This window comes from Lutra lutra, chromosome 17 (assembly GCF_902655055.1).
Source record: "Lutra lutra chromosome 17, mLutLut1.2, whole genome shotgun sequence".
NCBI lineage: Eukaryota > Metazoa > Chordata > Mammalia > Carnivora > Mustelidae > Lutra > Lutra lutra.
Window position 1 is genome coordinate 52,890,072 of NC_062294.1, and position 17,535 is coordinate 52,907,606.

A 17,535-nucleotide genomic window follows, 5' to 3' on the forward strand; every position below is an offset into this window, starting at 1 on the left:
TAATCCGTATTTTCACAATTATTCCTGAGACGGTTTATGTGCCTTTCTCAATGAGGCCACGTTTTTCACTGGAAGACACTTGCTCCGTATTTCAGAGTTCGCAAAACTTCGAGAGTTGAGAAAACAGATTCGTAAAGTGCCTGGCTTGTTCCAAACCTACCTCTTGAGGAGACTGAGCTGAGAATTGGTTTTTAATTTTGGATGTATGGAAAATACAAATTTCATCCCTCCGTAGCACCAACCGTGGGTTGGGTGCCAAGTGGCCCTGTGTGGCCTATGGCTTCCGCATTGGGCAGCGCAGGGCCAACGTGTTCTGGATTCTGTAGTGGTCCAGAGTTAACATGCATCAGCTTCCAGAACTCTCTGTGGGACTCTGGGCTGTTGGGACTCCTGTGGGAGACACAGCACAGGGGTTCCTAGTAGAGAAGAACATCTGTTACCCTGTATTGTACGCAGGAGGTGTCTCCCGCTGAGGTACTAGACCCCAGGGCCTGCTACCTCCCTAAAAGTATCCCAGTCCCACCAGGGCGGAGGAGCCAGGGTTTTAGGATGCCTTCCGTGGTGGGACGGGCCTACCTGATGCTGCAGCTTAGCGTCCGCACACGAAGACTTGAGCTCCCGTCACTAGCGGAAGCCCCAAGGTAGGCAGGCAGGTCCTTGCTCAGCCTTTCCTTGCCCTGACCTGCAGCAAGCCCTCTTTCCCCCTGCGCGCTCCTCACAACCACAGCTACCAGCGGACGAGGGGCCCTGCAGCCTCCCGTGGCTCCCCAGCACTCTGAGAAAACCCGGAAGAGTCTGGGAGGTCTGGGCCCAGCTGCTGTGCTAGCCTCCGGGCCTTTACACGGCCTGGAACACATTTCCCCTTACTTCTGCTTGGTCCAGTGCCGCTCCGAATTTTGATCCTCAAATCCCAGGAGCTGTGTACCAGGAAGACTTCCTCCCCGGTCTGAGTCCTGCCTCCCAGCCCCCATCACATTTGCCTGTGTCAAAGTACTCACTTGTCCCTGTCAGCCAGCCTCCTTTCCAATCCAGGAGCTCCCCCAGCTCAGGGCTCGTGTGACTCATCCCTGAGCCTGGCCCAGGGACTGTTTGAGGATGAGAAATCCCTTTAAAATGCCCAGACACACTTGCATGCCTCCTGTGATGGTGAGCTCATCTCTCTGTCGCTGGCTGGCCCTGAGTGCTAGAAAGTCGTTCCCTCCATTAGCCCAGCTGCCCTCATCCCCTCTCTTCCACGTGTTACCCTCAGTAGCACCCATGTGCTATCTCTGGGCACCCAGGCTACTACTTGCCTCAAGATCTCTGCAGAGACCTGCCCCCTGCGGGGATGCCCTCCCTCCAAGGCCGCAGCCCCTTCTCTTCTAGAAACCTGATGCTTTTTTCTCTCTGAATTCTTTTTTTTTTTTTTTTAAAGATTATTTATTATTTGAGAGAGAGAGCCCAGCAGGGGAGTAGGGGGGAAGCTGGTGGGAGTACGAAAGGGAGAGGGGAAGCAGATTCCCTGTTGAGCAGGGAACCCGATGCGGGGCTCGATCCCAGGACCCTGAGATCACGATCTGAACCGAAGGCAGATGCTTCACCAGCAGAGCCACCCAGGTGCCCCTGTGAATTCTTTTTTATAGCTAAGTGTATCAGTTGTGCAGGAAGCAGTATCGAACAGGTGTGAACTATTAAAGACTCTTTTAAAGACAAAATCCACACACACAAATGTATATTCTCTAAATATCCCTTAAATTGTCCCTATCTGCTTGATGTGGTCTTTTGCATAGCTGACTGCTCGTCTGTGAATGTATATTTATATGTAACTTAATATATAAGTATAATAACTTATGTCTGTATATGTACATATGGAGAAAGTACATGTACAGAAAAGCCCACAGATCATGAATGTCAGGCCTGATGAACTCTTCCTGACTGAACACAGTTGCAGAATCAGCCCCTGGAGGCCGAAACGGCATCCCCGACTCCCCAGCCCCGTCCTTGTCCCCTGTCCTCCCCCGCCAGAGATAACCGTGGCTCCATCATCCAACACCATAGGTTACTTTGCCTGTGTCTTGAAGCTTTTAATAGTGGTTTAAATGAAGCCCAGGGAGTGCTCTGGCCTCAAATTCAATTGCTATTCAAATGTCTCTCTCTCTCTGTGATGAAGTTTAAGCAGGTGCTTTGTAATATATGGTCCGTTTATAAAAGAGGATTTTTTTTTCCCCTGGTCCCTCCAGAATAGTTCCCAGGCGAGCACTTGAAGCAACTGTGGTCATTGTCAGGAATAGACTAGAGCCTGCACGCTGGTTCCCAGGGCTCCCCCACCACCACCCTGCCCCACCCCCAGGCCCGTCCTCAGCAGTGTGGCTTCCTTCTGGCCACACTCACCGGGTGAACTGCTCCTGAACCCTCCTCACTTTTCAGAGCCTCCTCAAATGTCCCCTCCTCCTGGCAGCCTCTGTCTCTGTGCGGTTCCCTCAGGTGTGGGGATAGAGCCGGTTGCCTGTGCCCTCTCGGGCCGGGAACCCCCAGGAGCAGATCAGAAGTGCGGGGTCCGTATGGGTCCTGGGTGGGTGCCCAGATCACCCCCACGCGGGCCCCCCCACTCCTCGGGAAATGTGTCATTAATAAATGAAGGGTCAGGTGGCCCCTGGGGCCACAGAGGGGAGTTAAGCTCATCCCTGAGGAAATGGCCCTTTCTCACCTGGGTCCCAGAGACCCTCTCCCACCCTCATCCCTGGGCCCTCCACCCCCTTCCTGAGGATGGAGAGCTGCCACTCTACACTACTTAAGGCCCTTATTCACGTCTTCGTGCCTTTCCTGAGCTTGGCACTTGGTAAGCCCTTGGAACATGGAGTGGTCACCCAGAAGAGTGGCAGGTGGTGGCCCTGCCCTCTAGGGGCTCCTTGTGTGGCCTGGGGGACAGGGGCAGACCCCTGACACCCACAGCAGGTGCTCTGCTGGAGGTGACCCAGTCCGCGTGGGAGCCACACGTGTGGTTTTAACTTTAACAGCGGCCACATTGTTTGTAACAGGAGAAGCTGGAAAATTTCAGTTTACGAACATGTTTACATAATCTAATACACCACAATGTGGTCGTTTCAACACACCATCGGGATTTTTAAGTTTTCGATGAGATATATTGGGTTCGTTTTCTTGCCCCCACTTGATCTTCAAACCCAGGATGTCTTTGCCGCCTAAACCCCATCTCCGGCCGGAGCAGCCGTATTTCAGGTGCTTAGGAGCTGCCTGGCTGGCGGCTGCCGTACTAGACCGTGCCACTCACGAGCTGCTCCGCACCGGTCAGAAAGTACTAATCGGGGGCTTCCTGGAGTAGGCGGTAGCTGCAGTGCAGCTTGTGGAAGCTTCCCTGGAAGTTAGGAACTGGAGGTGAGGTGGGATCTGTAAAGACCAGGAGCTCATACCCTCGCCTGTTCGCTCGTTCGCTCGTTGCACATGGCCTCCCAGGTGCCCGGTCACACGCTCGGGGACACGGATGACACGGCGGTGGGTCTGAGCAGGCCTCTGCCCTTCAGATGAGCGCACGCTTATTAAGCACTTGCTGTATGCCAGGCACTGTGCTCGTGGTGCTCATAATCTGGAGCGGGAGCCGGGGTTGGACAGTAAATGTAAAGAAAATATTTACATGGTGTGAAATGTCCCGGGGAAGGGTTTTTGGGGTTTTTTTGTTTTTTTAATGATGGCAACAAGTATAAGGCATTGGCTTGAAAGAACTGGTCAGAAAAGCCTCTCGGAAGAGGCAACAAAAGCTGAGACCCAAGACAGGAGAGAACCTGAGAGATGGGCCCAGGCGGAGTCTCCCTGGGATAGGAAGGAACGCAGTGTGTCCGCGGACGCGGTGGAGGCCAGTGGGGCAGAACACACAGTAACGTAGGGAGGGGTGACGTTGGTGGGTGGCCAGGGCAGGGCCAGAGGGCTCGGTGGCCATGGGCTGGGTTCCCCCCAGCCAGGGAGTCAGGGAGGTCAGAGAGGAGGCCGCTGCCGTGATCTGGCTGAGGAGGTCATGGTGGCGGTCCCATGTCCTGAAGGTCAAGCCGAGGGGACCCGGCGATGGCCTGAATGAAGGGGTAGAGCCCCCGGGGTTCTGTCTGGATGAGCTGAGTGAGCCGGTCAAGGACAAGATGGTGAAGTCTGGCTCCAGGGGAACTGGGAGACCTGGTCACCGTCCTGTTAGATTGCCCTGACGGAGGTGCTGGGCATCAGGGGGCACAGCCTTTAGGGTCAGGGAAAGCCTTTAGGCTTTAGGGTCAGGGAAAGCCCTCTAGACTCTCCCAGAAGTGGATCTTGTCAGAAGTATAGGAATGTCGCTGACCAGCTAGGGAGAGGTTGACAGCCAGGAGACGGAAGAAGTGGGTCTGTGGGGCTGGCGGCTGAGGACCGAAGGATGTGAGGAGAGATAGGAAGGGAGGGGGCGAGCTCACACCCAAGGATCTGGCCTGGCGACTGGGAGGCAGTGGGACCTTCGTAACACCAGAGCAGGTTTTCAGGAGATGCTGAGTTCGGGGATGTCGTGGGGGTGAGAGTCCCCGGGGATAGCTAGAAGGTAGCTGAGGCTGTCCCTCCCTCCCTCCCTCCCTCCCTCCCTTCCTTCCTTCCTTCCTTCCTTCCTTCCTTCCTTCCTTCCCTGATCACATATTTCTTGCCAGACCAGTTCTGGGGGCTGGTGGTAGAGGGATAAACGGCGCTGTGGGCGGACACAGGAGCCCTGAAGGCCGGTACAGTTCGGGGACTGCAGTGAGAGGAAGAGGGAGCAAGTCAGAGATCACCCCATAGTGTGTGCCAGTCTTCTCCTCTGCGTTGGAGAGACCAATGAGCCATGGTTCTCACCTCTGCGAGGCTCCCAGCTAGAGATGGGGCCCACCCTGGGTTGGCCCCAACCCCAGGGCCCCGGGACCCCTGCTGGGAGGGGCCTTGCCAAGGAAGAGAGCATAGGTGGTTTAGCTGTCTGGGACCCTCGTCATCTGGCCTGCCCTCTCCTCCCCAGGTAAGAGCAAGGAGGCAGAGATTAAGAGAATCAACAAGGAACTGGCCAACATCCGCTCCAAGTTCAAAGGTAGGCTGGAGGCCTGGAGTCCCGGGTCTGAGAGGGGAGGGGCTGGGGGCTGGGAACTGGGATACTTGGGACTTACAGGTATGATCCTTCCTCATTCTCTCCCCTCTTTCCTCCTTCCTCTGGCCCTAGGGGACAAAGCCTTGGATGGCTACAGTAAGAAAAAATATGTGTGTAAACTGCTGTTCATCTTCCTGCTTGGCCACGACATTGACTTTGGGCACATGGAGGCCGTGAACCTGCTCAGCTCCAACAAGTACACGGAGAAGCAGATAGTGAGTCTGGGGAGGAAGGACTGGGGACCTCAATTCCTGGGCCTGAGGGAGGAGGGGGCTGGAAGTAGACTCCGGGGAGGAAGGATCGGGGCCTTCGACCCATTAACCGCAAGGCTCCCAAGAGCTCCCACCTCCTTCCTCGCCCAGGGTTACCTCTTCATCTCGGTTCTGGTGAACTCAAACTCTGAGCTGATCCGGCTCATCAACAACGCCATCAAGAACGACCTGGCCAGCCGCAACCCGACCTTCATGTGCCTGGCCCTGCACTGCATCGCGAATGTGGGCAGCCGCGAGATGGGCGAGGCCTTTGCCGCCGACATCCCACGCATCCTGGTGGCTGGGTGAGGCACTGGGGACCCGGGTGGGCTGGGGTCTGGAATGGAATGGACGAGGCCAAGGTCGAGGGTCAGAGAGATTGCGTCACCTGCCCAAGGTGTCCTGGCCAGGACGTGGGGGCGTTGCGGGGCTGAGTCTGGTGGCAGCGCCACGGTTCTCTTGTCGCTTCACCAGGCCAACTCAGCGGTGTGACGCAGTCTCCCAGCAGATCTGATGGGGTGTCTGTCTAATTAACTAACCTTTAAGACCTACTATAGAAGAGGGGATAACTCTAAGTTCTGGTGGCGACAGCCCTCCAGAACTGCTGTATTTTCATTCATTCATTCAGCAAACATCTGTTGGGCATCTGTTGTAGGCACTGTGTTGTGCTGATTGCTGGGAATATAGTATGACCAGAAGTGGACATGGTCATCGTCTTCCCAAGCATTGGTGGTCCAGAGTGGGAAACAAAGACTGATTGATACTTGCAGGGTGGAACGTACAATTCCTTGTGGAACCATGCTGTTGGGGCACAGGAGCCCTTAAGAACATTTAGCTGGACCTAGTCTCGGGTATCAGGGAGGGCTTCCTGGAGGAAGTGACATCACGCTGAGACCTGGGTGAGGAGGAGTTGTTGGCTGTAGAGAGGGGAAAGGTGTGAAAGGCACTGGGGTCAGCCTGTGTGATCATCCTGAGGCAGGAGGTCATTGTCACATATTTTTTGAGTCCCTGCGATGTGCTAGGCCCTCTCATGGGTTTGGGGAGGCAGGAGGGAGAAGCAAGGACTGTTGTGCCCACTCTCAGGAAGCTTACATCTAACAGGAAGCTTACATGAAAGGATACCCAAAGAGCAAACATATACATAAAAAAAGTAAGATGAGTTCAGTTAGTAATCAGTGCTATGAAGGAAATAAAACTGGGTAGTCGGGGCAGTGGGGTGGGGGGGGGTGTGGTGAAACTACTTAAATATACTCATCACGGGAGATCTCTCCAAGAAGGTGACTTGCAATTGAGACTGGAATGATGAGAAGATAGTTATTTTAGAATGTTGGCAAGTGTCCCAAGCGAAAGGAGCAACAAGTGCAAAGGCCCTGAGGCATGAGCCTTCTGTATTCAGGGAACCAAGAGATAGTCTCTGTGGCTGGAGGGCAGTGAACAAGAGACAGAGTAAAGGGAGTTTGGATTTTATTTTCGTTGAAATGGAAGGAGTTGGTGTGTGTTAAGTGGGCACGTGACATGATGGGCTTTGTATTTTTAGAAGATCACTCAGCTTGGTATGGGAGAAGGTATGACTTACATTTCTGGCAATATGGTGGACTAGATTCCTGACTAATGCTCTCACTGAAACCTAACAATGTGGGATAAAAGAGGAAAGGAAGTACTCTTCAACGTATTCATGAGCTCATGAGAGAATAAGGAGCGTACAGGCCACAAGCTAAGAGGGGCCTGGCACCTGGGGAGATGGGGAGAGGGCCAAAGCCAGAGTTTGCCTAGAGGGCAAACCTAGATATTGGCTTGGGGGCCCTGCAGCCTCTGGGAACAGGATACAAAGCTTGTCTGAGGAGAAGCTCCAGAGACCACACTTCAAAGTGAGGGTGACCTAGAAATAAATCCCTTGGGGGACTATAAGCAAAATTACCTGTTTTCAAACCTTGGCACGGATCAGCCCACACACTGGTTTTCAGCCTGATTTTCCCCTACCTGGGTTGTCTACAAATTCTTAAGCCAAACTTTAAAGTGATTTAAGCTAGTAGTAGCCCAGTGCCCGACAGAGGCAAACAAGCCTTTTCAAGAGAAACCCGCCTTCACCACAGAAGCCCTAAGTTACGTGAGTAATGCACAATCGAAAGTCACCAAACACAGGCCACACAACACCATGAGGGAGAACCAGCAGAAAGGAAATGGAAAGTAATAGTAGAATTGGAATATTCATATAGGATATAAAATAAATATGTTTAATATGTTTCAATAAATAAGAAAACAATTTAAAAATAGAAGTGCAAGCAAATTCGAAAAAGAAATGGAGACATTTTTTTAAGCCATCTGGCTTAGCGGCAAGATGGACAGAGCCAAAGCAGAGTGAATGAACAGGAGGTAGAACTGAAGAAATGATTCCGAACGCAGCCCAGAGAAACAGAGATGGAAGATTCCAAGAGAGGTTAAGAATCACGGAAGATGAAGAGGTCTAACGTAATGCTGTTTAGAGCTCTAGAGGGACACCTGGCTGGCTTAGTCGGTAGAACATGTGACTCTTGATCTGGGGGTTGTGAGTTCCAGTCCCACATTGGGTTTAGAGGTTAATTTAAAAACCTTTAGAGGGACGCCTTGGTGGCTCAGTTGGTTAAGCGGCTGCCTTCGGCTCAGGTCATGATCCCAGCGTCCTGGGATCAAGTCCCACATCGGGCTCCTTGCTCGGCGGGGAGCCTGCTTCTCCCTCTGCCTCTGCTGCCACTCGGCCTGCCTGTGCTCGCTCGCTCTCTCTCTCTGACAAATAAATAAATAAAATCTTAAAAAAAAAACAACAACCTTTAGAGCTCTAGGAAGGGAGGGGAGAGAATATGACAGAGGTGTTGTTTGAACGGATAATGCCTGAGAATGTAGCCTAGAACGAAGAAAGAGGCTGATCCTCTGAGTCAAGTAGCTCAAGAACCCAGCAGCAGAGCTAGAGACTGGGGTGGGGGTGGCGGCAGGGAGACCACTGAGACTGTTGCCGTCCAGGTCTGAGCTGACGGTGGCTGGGACCCCGGTAGTAGCCGTAGAGGACGTCACCGGGTACATTCCGGGAGTGAAGCCGACAGGACGGGTTACATGGGGCGGGAAAGCAAGAGAGGGGGAGCTTGAACAGGTGGGTGGATGACGAAGCCTGGGGAGAAGCAGGGGAGCGAGAGGCAGGCCCCAAGCCGGGTTTGGCCCCGCTAGGTGCGAGGTGCCTGGTGGACACCTGGGCAGAGATGTCCCATAGGCGACTGGACGGCAGGGAGTTGGGGCCAGGGAGGGAACGAGTGAGAGAGGGCTAAAAATAGAACTCAAGCCACATACCCCCTCCGTGGTTCTGGTTGCCACATCAAAATGAAAACAAACAGGCGAAACTTCTTTTAATATTTTAATTTAACCCAGTCCATCTAAAATATGTTCATTTTGACACTGGATCTACCTGAAAATTTCCGTATAATTGTTCATGTCATCACCACATGTGAGTGTGATGTACACACGTTGTCTCTCAGTTTGGATGGGCCCTCGGGGTCCAGTGGCCACGTGTGGCTGGGACCACCGTATGGGATAGCACAGGATGGATGGTAATTAAAGCCGCATCCTTTCAGGGGAGACATGAGAAGGGATGAGAAGTGACCTAAGGCTAAGCCCCGGCGTGGCCCAGTGTGTCCAGGTCTGGCCAGGGAGATGGGAGGGAAATGCAGAGTGGGCTGTGGCTTGGAACATGAAGAAACTTTCACGGAGGACAGAGTGGTCAGTTGTGACAAAATTGGCGGCCACCCCGAGCGGGGAGAACTGGGTACTTGTGAGGACCAAGAAAGCGGCCGGTGTGACAGACTCGTACAAGCTGAGGTGACGCCCAGTTTCACACCAGGGAATGGATGCTGAGGGGCTGTGCCCTGCCATTGTCAGGGGCCAGGCTGGGGTTGTCTGAGTGCTCGGCTGGCCTCTCTCAACACCCAAAACTTGGCCTTGACAGTGACAGGGGCAGAGAGCAATATATTTTTTGGGGTAGATTTTTTTTTTAATTATTATAAAATTCACATAACATCAAGTTAACTGTTTCAGCAGTTTACAGCGTACAATTCAGCGGTCTCTAGTATATTCACCGTGCTTTGCGGCCACTACCACTAATTCCAGAACATTCCCCTCACCCCAAAAAGAAGCCCCATACTCAGTAGCAGCTCGCTCCCCATTGGCTTTCCCTCTAGCTCCGGACAGCCGCTCGTCTGCTTTGTGTTTCTCTGGATTTGCTATTCTGGACATTTCAGATAATGGAAGCGTGTGCTCCGTGGCCTTTTGGGTCTGGCTTTTTCCCACCTGGTGGAACGTTTTCGAGGTTCTTACGTGTCATATGCTGCTCTGCTTCTTTCCTTCTTATGGCCCAGTAATACCGTTCTGCTGTCTGGAGGGACCACATTTTAGTTACCCACTCATCAAAAAGATTCCGTTTAACTCTTAGGAATATTGTACAAATACATTGTGTGAACCTGGTTTTCAGCTCTTATGGGCAGACGCCTGTGCGCGGGATTGCTGGGTCATGTGGCACCATGGCTTTTTTTTTTTTTTTTTTTTTTAAGAAAGGGAACAGTTGAATTCCCCCTTCACATCCCCCGCAGCATCTCAATCTCCCCGCCCCCCTGCGGCCTATATTCGATGGTGGTTATTCCCACGTACCTCCCTGTCCTTCTGTACCTGCGCACACGCCTCTGCATGCCGTGGCCGTAAGCTTTACCTCCGCGGTGCAGAGTCTCCAGTTAAGCAAGGCGATAAACAGGTGTTACCCCGCTGTTCGGGGTACGGTGGGCGTTCCCTCCCCCATAGCTGGAGGGAACGGTAGAGGTCATCTCCTTCAAGGGCTTGAGAAACACCTCGAACAGTCTGGCCCGGGGTCGAGGCTTGTGCTGTGAGCTGTGACAATGGTGGAAAGGCCATGAATGGGGCACCGTTCTACTGGTCTTGGACAGACCTTCTACCGGTTTTGGTTTTGAGCTGATGATGGTCAGACATTCTCGCACCGGGACCTTGAACATGGATGCGTGCCCGCCCCCAGGGTGGGTGTCCAGGAGCAGCCTCGCTGGGCTGGGTCTGCGTCACTCCCAGTGATACGCTGACCCCGGGCAGCCCCGCTCCTTTCCTGAGGGCCTGTCCCCACATCTCCTTGAGGGCTGCTGTGTCCGAGGCCCGGCCAGCGTGCACGCATCTGCCTGGCTGGCGGGAGGAAATGGCACTGCCTCGTCACTACCATTCGTGTTTCACCTGCAAATCCAGCGAAACCCCCTTTCACCTGGCCTTTGACTTGCTCAGTCACCCCTCCTGGGGCTTCCCTCTGTGTCCTTTGCCGAGGCTTCGGATGGGTCCTCTCCTGGAGGCCACAGCCTAGGCGGTCAGGACAGCTCCCCGCGCCCCCTCTATGCCCAAGGCCGTGCTGACTTCCGGTCCACGGTGTCCTTTCTTCACCCCCCAAGTCCCCTTGCAGAGGAAACTGCCCATCGGAGAGTCAGTGGCCTCTCGCAGGCGCGTGCTCCACCGGTCAGGACCTCGAGCACACGTGTCTGGCCCCAGTTCCTCGGTTTGTGGTGGAGAGGGAAACGAGTTAGTCCCAGACTGTGCCTGGCTCAGTGCCGGGAGGAGCGGGAGGACCCTGGCTGGTGCTTTTCCTGCTGTCACCCCAGTATTGGTGCTTCCCTGCTCGCCACCTGCAGCAGCTCCGTCTCCCCCTAGGTAAAAAGCAGGGTCGGCGCCATGGCCCTTGATGCCCTGCATGGTCTGGCCCCTTGTCCCCCAGTCCCCCTTTCCCATCTCCCGGCCTCTCCCCCTCCACCACTCGCTCGCTCACAGCAGCCACACACAGGCCTGCGGCCACCTCGGGGCCTCCACAAAGGCTGTGGCCTCTCCCCGGGTTGGGCTGTGCAGAGATTTTCGGGGTTTTCTCACTAAGCTCAGCTTTCCAGTCACCTGCCACCTCGTGAGAGAGCCCTTCTTGCAAAATAGCGTAAGTGGTGCTCCTTGCGCCTGTGCTCATTGGCGCCGTAGCACTGACACTGGACGGTGTCTGGGGCGTGTGCTGGGATCCAGGCTACCTGGCTGGGAGGTAAGCTCTGTGAGGACAGACATTTGGACCAGTCTGTCCACCCCTCTGTCCACAGTGCCTCCAGCAGAGCCTGCTGCCCGGAGGTGCTCCGGAAGCATTCGGTAAGCGAGTGAAGGTGCACGGGCAGGCTTGGCGGTTGGCGGAGTTCTGCCAGTGACCCCAAGGCTACCGAGATGGAGCCCATCTTGCAGATAAAAAAAACGGAGGCTTGGTGCATGATGAGGCCAGCACCAGAGTGGATCCCTGGTCCCCCGGCTCTCTCCACCTGCTGCTGGCCGCCCTTCCTGGGAGGAGCAGAAGAGGACGGAAGGTCTGTGTGGGGCTGGGAAGCGCTGACCTCCCCCTACCCAATTGTGTCCCCACAGGGACAGCATGGACAGCGTGAAACAGAGCGCGGCCCTGTGCTTGCTGCGGCTGTACAAGGCCTCTCCCGACTTGGTACCCATGGGCGAGTGGACGGCCCGGGTGGTGCACCTGCTGAATGACCAGCACATGGTGAGCCCCGGGCCTGGTGCCTGGACAGCCAGGGCGGCCGCCTCCCAGAGCCATCCCTACACACCCGGAGACCCTTCTGCCTTAGACGCTTATGTGGAAACCCAGGGGATGTCCCACTCCTGCCCCGATTCCCACCTGGATGCCCAGGGTCCCCCACCTCTGTCCCTGCCTTTACTCAGGTACCTAGAGATCTTGGTCCAGCGTCCTGAGTACCTGTCACCCACCCAAGTATCCAGAAACCCCATGCCCATCCCTGATACCCTCCCCCACCCCGACTGCCCAGGGATCCTGTCCAGTGTCCCCAGCACCCATCACCCACCCAGCCCTTGAGTTTCTGCTTTTAGATCCACAGGCTGGACACTTGTCCCCAGGCTGACCCTCCCCCTGCAGCCCTGACCCACCACTTGTCTGCCTCTGCAGGGTGTGGTCACAGCGGCTGTCAGTCTCATCACCTGTCTCTGCAAGAAGAACCCGGACGACTTCAAGACCTGCATATCCCTGGCCGTGTCTCGCCTGAGCCGGGTGGGTGTGGTCTCATCGCGGGGTACGGGAGGGGGCCCTGGCGCCTGTGTCCTCTGGAGCAACTCTCTGGTCCCCCTCACTGTCCCCAAGAAGCAGCCCAGCACAGTGGTTATGAACTCAGCCTCTGAGCTGGGCTCATCCTAGCCCACACAGCTCATTCCTGCTGTGTGGCCCGGACAAGCGGTTTCACCTCTGGTCCTCACTGATCCCATCTGTTCACTGGAGACAACACCAGGCCCGGTTCACAGTGTAGCTACTGTCAGTGTGTATAATGTCAGTATGGCCTGGGTGTCATGAGCACCCAGGGGGTGTGAGTGTCTCTCCTGATTTCCTCCCCCTTACCCCACTGTCTCTTGCTTCCTCCCGCATTCCCTGCTCTGCCTCCTGTTCCTTTTTCTCGAACCTCTCCGTTCCCCTCCTTCCTTCTGCTCCTCTCACCACCTTCACGCCTGTCCTGGGAACATGCCCGAGGCTGCCGGTGTACCAGGCTCTGGGGACACAGAGGAGTCAGAGCCGAGCCCTCCAGGAGCTCCCTCTCCTGTTGGTGGGGAGAGATGTGGCAGGGCAGGCAGGACAGCACAGATTTTCATAAAAAGGGTGATTTGGGCTGTCATGGAGGTAGTACAGGACATTGTAGACCCCAAAGGAGGCACTTACCCCACCTGGAAGTCTAGGAAGGCTTCCTGGGAGAGGTGATCCCTGAATGAAGACATGGAGTGAATTTAATATTCCCTGGGCAAGTCAGAGGAGGCCGAGATTCGCAGGCAGAGAGGACAGACACACCAGGTCATCCGGTCGCTTTGTCATCGATTCACCATACGCCTGAATACTCCCATGCGCCGGGCTGGCCGGGGAGACACGGACAGGGACACTGGGGGCCGGGCACGGGCCATCATGGCCATGGCACAGCACGTGGTGGGGAATGCTTCCTAGAGGAGGGATTTCCCAGGTTGAGCAGGCACTTGCCATGAGGGGAAAACGTCACATACTCTCCTGCTAATTCCCCATCTCTTCCCAGAGCCTTTCTTATGTCCGATCTTGTATTAGGCCTGGGAACCCAGGAAAGGGTCAGAGCTAGTTCCTACCCCCTGAGCTGCTGCCAGCCATGGGGGACAGCTACCGGGACACAAGTCCGCAGTGAGCTGGTGTGATCTCTGCTTCATGGAGGAGCCCAGGGCACCACGAGGCTCCTGTTTGGAGTAAGCGGCTCGCAGAAGGGAACGCGGGTTGGCAGAGACTTCTCCCCCTGACAGCAGCATTACATGGAAGAGTCGGGAGCCCCAGCTTGGGTCTAAGCGCACTGCGTGCTCCAGGCTTCTTTACTCCCCTCCCCGGGCCTCAGATGCTTGGGAAGTCGGTGTGGCTCTGCCCCGCCCCTGCCCTGTGCCCTTCCTTGTCCATGCCTCACTCCCTCTTCCGCCCCCCAGATCGTCTCCTCAGCCTCCACCGACCTCCAGGACTACACTTACTACTTCGTGCCGGCGCCCTGGCTCTCGGTGAAACTCCTGCGGCTGCTGCAGTGCTACCCGCCGCCAGGTACTGCCGCCGACCCCGCCCGCGCCCTGACACCTTTCTCAGGGTTTCTGTGAGGCTGTGGGTGCTGGGGCGCAGCCTAAAGCGTCGGACAGATCACTCCTGTCTTGTGGATCTCCTGCTGTGGGCCAGGGTCCCTGTGACGCTGTGCTGGGCTTCGCTCAGCCCTGGAGTGTAGGGGCTGTTGTCACATCTGTCTTGGGACAAAACCAAGGCTGTGGGAGGAGAAGCTCTTGCCCACGGTCCCCACAGCCGGTCTGGGGGTGATCCCGGGCTGTGTTGTTTGGATGACCATAGCTCTGTGAGAGGTTTTCATGGCCTTGTTGCTCAAGGTCATAGCCGTGGTGTGGATGATGAGCCTAGCGTGAGCTAGGCGGTGCACCGGGGGTGTCTGTGCCCTCCTGACAGAGCTGGTGAAGGGGAGCCCTCCCTGCAGCATGCAGACAGGGAGACTGAGGCTTGGAGATGAGACATCATGTATCCCGGCCTGGGCAGCGACTAAGGGGTGGAGCCTAATGCCAGCATCTGGCTCCAAGTCCCTCCCTCTACCCTACAGACCTTGGGTCCATAGGGCCGAGTGCCCCATTTCCTCTGCTGCCTGCCTCGTAGAGCAGTTTTGAGGGAGCCCGTGCTGAGCTGCTCAGCACACAGGAGGGGATTGATAAACCGGCTCCCTTCCGTTCGGCCAGGGTACTGCGCACCTGCTGTGGCCAGGGACTGACGTGTGGCCCTGAGTCTGCATGGGCAGCTGTGCACGAGCGTGCGTGTGAACGCATGACCACGTGTGCAAGTCTGGGCGTGTCCACACATCTGTGTGCACCCACATGGCAGTGTGTGCGTGTGCGTGCGTGCGCGCGCAGGCAGAGGCCGCTTCCCGCCTGTGAAGGCCACTGGTGAATTCTGTCCCATGGCCTTGGGAAAGCCTTGTTCGTTCCCCTCCTGGGCCTCTTTCTAATCCTGCAAGGAAGCGCTCGGGCAGATCTCCGAGCTCACTTCCGTCCCAGGAGCCCCGCCTCATCATTTCGGGGTGTGCCTGGAGCAGGTGCCTCGCCTCCTGTCACCCACTGTGTCATAGGAATTGCAGCTATGGCCCCAAGCAGGTGGTGCTGGGCCAGAGAGGCCACCTCCTGATTTATCTACGGAAAATGTTTCTGATACCGTATTATGGAAAATTTTCCAACGTCCAGATAGCTAGAGCACACCCATTGTCTAGACTTGCGTTTGGCGGTGCATGTGTGCTCTAAGTTTGCTTTTTTTATTCCTGAAGTATTTAAGACTGGCGTAGAGACATCATGTTTTTAATCTTTGGATATCTTTTTGCACGTTTCTAAAAACTATGGGCGTTCTCTACGGTCACGCTTAAAGCTCCAGAATCCTCAGTGTGTTCAGACTAGGATCCAATCAAGATACAAGTATTTTTTTTTTAAGATTTATTTACTTATTTTAATAGATTTAAAATTTTTTTTTTTTTTTAGATTTTATTTATTTATTTGACAGAGAGAAATCACAAGTAGGCAGAGAGGCAGGCAGAGAGGCAGGCAGAGAGAGAGGAGGAAGCAGGCTCTCTGCTGAGCAGAAAGCCCGATGTGGGGCTCGAACCCAGGACCTGGGATCATGACCTGAGCCGAAGGCAGCGGCTTAACCCACTGAGCCACCCAGGCGCCCCTAAAAAATTTTTTTTAATGATCTTATTTATTTATTTGAGAGAGAGAGAGAGAGGAGAGAGAGATCAGCAGGAGAAGCAGACTCCCCGCCGAGCAGGGAGTCCAATGTGGGACTCGATCCCAGGACTCCAGGATCATGACCTGAGCCGAAGGCAGTTGCTTAACCAACTGAGCCACCCAGGTGCCCCAGATTTATTTACTTATTTTAGAGAGAGCAGGGAGATGGCCAGAGGGAGAGAGAGAGAGAGAGAAGCAGACTCCCTGCTGAGCAGGGAGCCTGACACGGGGCTCGATCTCATGGCCCTGAGACCATGACCTGAGCTGAAATCAAGAGTCGAATGCTAACCAGCTGAGCCATCCAGGCGCGCCTGGCTTGTTCAATCAGTGGAGCAGGCAGCTCTTAGGGTCATGAGTTCAAGCCCCACGCTGGGCATGGAGATGACTGAAACATAAAAAGTAAGGGAAAAAAAGAAGAAGAAAAAGAAAGGTAAGTATAGAATTTACTTCTCATAATCTAGAGGAATTGCCCCTTTATTCTGGGGCATTGGCTTTCACTCCACCATTTTATTATGAAACATTTCAAACGGAAAGATCGCCTGCGAGAATGGTGTCATGAACGTGTGAGGCCCCGAGACCCGGCAGAGACCCTGAACGCTGTTCTTGGCGCCCTGGCTGGCTTGCTGTCTCAAACACACACTCACTTGCTCATTTAAGTGACATAAGTCGCAGACGTCCTCATGCTTCCCCCGCGCCCAAAATACACCCACATACATTTCATGAGACCCAAGAACACTGCGCAAAACTACAGTGCCCTTGTCACACCTGAGGAGCTTCAAGGTCATGGTGTCGTCCGCTGTCCAGGCACCATTCACATCCCCCCTCACTGTCCACAGCCTTATTTGTACGGCTGAAACAAAACACAGTTCAGTCGAGGGCCGCGACTTACATTTCCTTATGTCTTTGTCCCTTTTGGGGGGAGTCTGGAATAGCCCTCGCACCAGTTTTTTAAGAAACTACCGGTTTTGTGAAGAAACCGGGAGAGTTTGGCATTGCAGGGGTGTCCCACCTTCTGGATTTGGCCCAGAGTTGCCTTGTGTCCTGAGGCTCATCCTTCTACCCCATGAGCCGCCTGATACATCCGGGTGCGACATTTTCCCCTAGAAGGCTTGACAGCCCATCGGCGCACAGGATGTCGCCTCACACCCTGCGGAATGGCAGTTATCGGTGTTGGTGGGAGCTCCTGGTTGGCGTGTGTCTGTCTCGGGCGCTCAGACCGTTTCTTGGGGCGACCCTGGTTTCACAGCGTCTCTGGGAAGGTTTCTTTTTCCTGTGAGAAACCTAAAGGGTATCAGTGCTGCAGGAGGGAAAACTGAGGCTCACAGGGGTGGGGGTCAGCACCGAGCAGGACAAAAGCTGAGGCCTGGAGTGGTCTCTTCTGTTGGCCCTCTGCCACCTCCCCTGGTCACCTGGAGACCAAGGATGAGCTAGAAGGAGCAGAGACCCCAGCCCATAGCTGTAGGGCCTACCCTTCCTGCGGGAGATGAGAGCCCTCAGGGTGGGGGGGGCTCTGCCCTGCACGTGGGTGGGTCTGGCAGAGAGCTCATCCCACGACATGCCCTCTATGTCCCCAGAGGACGCTGCCGTGAAGGGGCGGCTGGTGGAGTGTCTGGAGACCGTGCTCAACAAGGCCCAGGAGCCCCCCAAGTCCAAGAAGGTCCAGCACTCCAACGCCAAGAACGCCATCCTCTTCGAGACCATCAGCCTCATCATACACTACGACAGGTGCCTGCCTGCGGGGTGGGAGGGCCGGGGGCCTGGACTCCTGCGTCCTAGGAGGTTGGGCTGGGAATTGGGACTGCTAGCTAGGACGAC

The 17,535-nt window shown here is 55.1% G+C and overlaps 1 protein-coding gene across 2 annotated transcripts in view; it reads left to right on the forward strand.

The window, feature by feature from the left end:
- Positions 1–17,535, forward strand: part of AP2A1 (adaptor related protein complex 2 subunit alpha 1) — a 30,365-nt gene that overhangs the window by 6,313 nt on the left and 6,517 nt on the right. For both annotated transcript variants that reach the window (XM_047710986.1, XM_047710987.1), the window contains exons 2-8: positions 4,988–5,056; positions 5,186–5,328; positions 5,476–5,669; positions 11,815–11,944; positions 12,365–12,466; positions 13,894–14,002; positions 17,295–17,445. In XM_047710986.1, the coding sequence (XP_047566942.1) occupies positions 4,988–5,056; positions 5,186–5,328; positions 5,476–5,669; positions 11,815–11,944; positions 12,365–12,466; positions 13,894–14,002; positions 17,295–17,445 (898 nt within the window). The remainder of the gene's footprint in view (positions 1–4,987; positions 5,057–5,185; positions 5,329–5,475; positions 5,670–11,814; positions 11,945–12,364; positions 12,467–13,893; positions 14,003–17,294; positions 17,446–17,535) is intronic.